Source organism: Ziziphus jujuba, chromosome 6 (genome assembly GCF_031755915.1).
Source record: "Ziziphus jujuba cultivar Dongzao chromosome 6, ASM3175591v1".
NCBI lineage: Eukaryota > Viridiplantae > Streptophyta > Magnoliopsida > Rosales > Rhamnaceae > Ziziphus > Ziziphus jujuba.
Window position 1 is genome coordinate 18640462 of NC_083384.1, and position 1354 is coordinate 18641815.

The 1354-nt window shown below is 41.2% G+C and overlaps 1 protein-coding gene across 1 annotated transcript; it reads left to right on the plus strand.

The window, feature by feature from the left end:
- LOC107405902 (probable disease resistance protein At5g45440) lies at positions 1 to 1089 on the plus strand. The gene has a single exon (XM_016012992.3). The coding sequence runs from the start codon at positions 1 to 3 to the stop codon at positions 1087 to 1089; it is 1089 nt and encodes a 362-aa protein (XP_015868478.3).
- The last annotated feature ends 265 nt before the right edge of the window (positions 1090 to 1354 follow it).

Below are 1354 nucleotides of genomic sequence, written 5' to 3' on the forward strand. Positions count from 1 at the left end.
ATGGGCAAACCCATCGATGGCCTGAAAAAGGAGGAAATCAATCAAAATCAAGAAAAGAGTATTATTTCTCCTGAAGCAAATGGTAGCAGTTCGAATAAAATCAACGGGGAAATAGAAGCTGAGAATGAAGACTCGGAAGCCGCAGCAAATGGTGAGACAATACGGATCAGTTGGCGGCCTTCCAATCTGACAACGAAGAACGCACCCAAATTCCTTAAAGCCACAGGAAATGGTCACAGAACACAGATCAGTGTGCAAACTTCCGATCAGGCAACGGAGAACGCACCCAAGAAGGTTTATGGGTTTGAAAATGAAGTTTTGTCACTTCAGAATCTGCTTGGACAGCGAGAAAATGGCAACAATTTCAAGGTAATCGGGATCGTCGGGATGCGTGGCACGGGAAAAACTACTCTTTGCCAACAACTTGTCAACAGTCCAGAGTTGAAAAAGGAATACCTTCCCAAGATCTGGATAAACATGAGCAAAAAGTCCGAAAAGGATAACAAAAACGACACGAAGTTAGCAACGGTGAAAACATTATTGGACTCTCTCGGAGTTGATGGGGAGAAACTCATCGAGTCTAGTGGAACACCTGAGAATGATAAACTTAAAGTTTTGCTTTATGTTCTTCACCAGCAGTTGATGGGGAAGAAGTATCTGGTTGTGCTCGACGATGTTGGGGAATCTGAAGATGATTGGTATGAGGATTTGGGTTGTTGTGCAAACAACAGCGAAGAACTGGGCAATCGTCTTGCACATGGATTGCCAAAAGGTTATGGAGGAACAGTAATTGTGACAAGCAGAGATGAAGAAGTAGCGAAAAAGCTGGTTGGAAAGGAGGGGAAGAATTTATATCGTCTTAAACCATTCTCAGACCCCGTGAGCTTCTGGTCAATTTTTATAGCTGCGGTTGAGGAAGAGGGAGAGAAAGTATTGCCACAGGATTTGGAAAAACTGCAACAGCAACTTTTGAAGAAGTGCGATGGCGTTCCATTAGCTGCAATAACGATGGGAAAAGCACAAGCTGCATCTATCAGAGACCGCCGAGCTAGGAAGCAAGACAGAGTTCAAGATAAGAAGGGAAAGTAATAAGGCAGAAGTGCGTTTTGCCGATAATACTTTTTCGTATTAGTCGTCCTTTTTTGGTATAATTAGAAAATAAATTGGGTCTGTCAAATGTTTTGGTTTTTTTTTTTTTTTTTTTTTGGGGTAATGCTGTCAAATGTTTTGTTATTGGTTGAGTCTCTTGTTTTTTTTTTTCTTTTTTTTGTTTCCGCTTCAAATTGTGTACCACTTTTGGAATAGTGTTGGGTTTAGCTTCAAATTGTGTACTACTTTTGTATCAGTGATGGCT

Excerpts from the sequence above, each read along its gene's own strand:
- LOC107405902 (XM_016012992.3), top strand. The coding sequence starts at position 1 with ATGGGCAAACCCATCGATGGCCTGAAAAAGGAGGAAATCAATCAAAAT.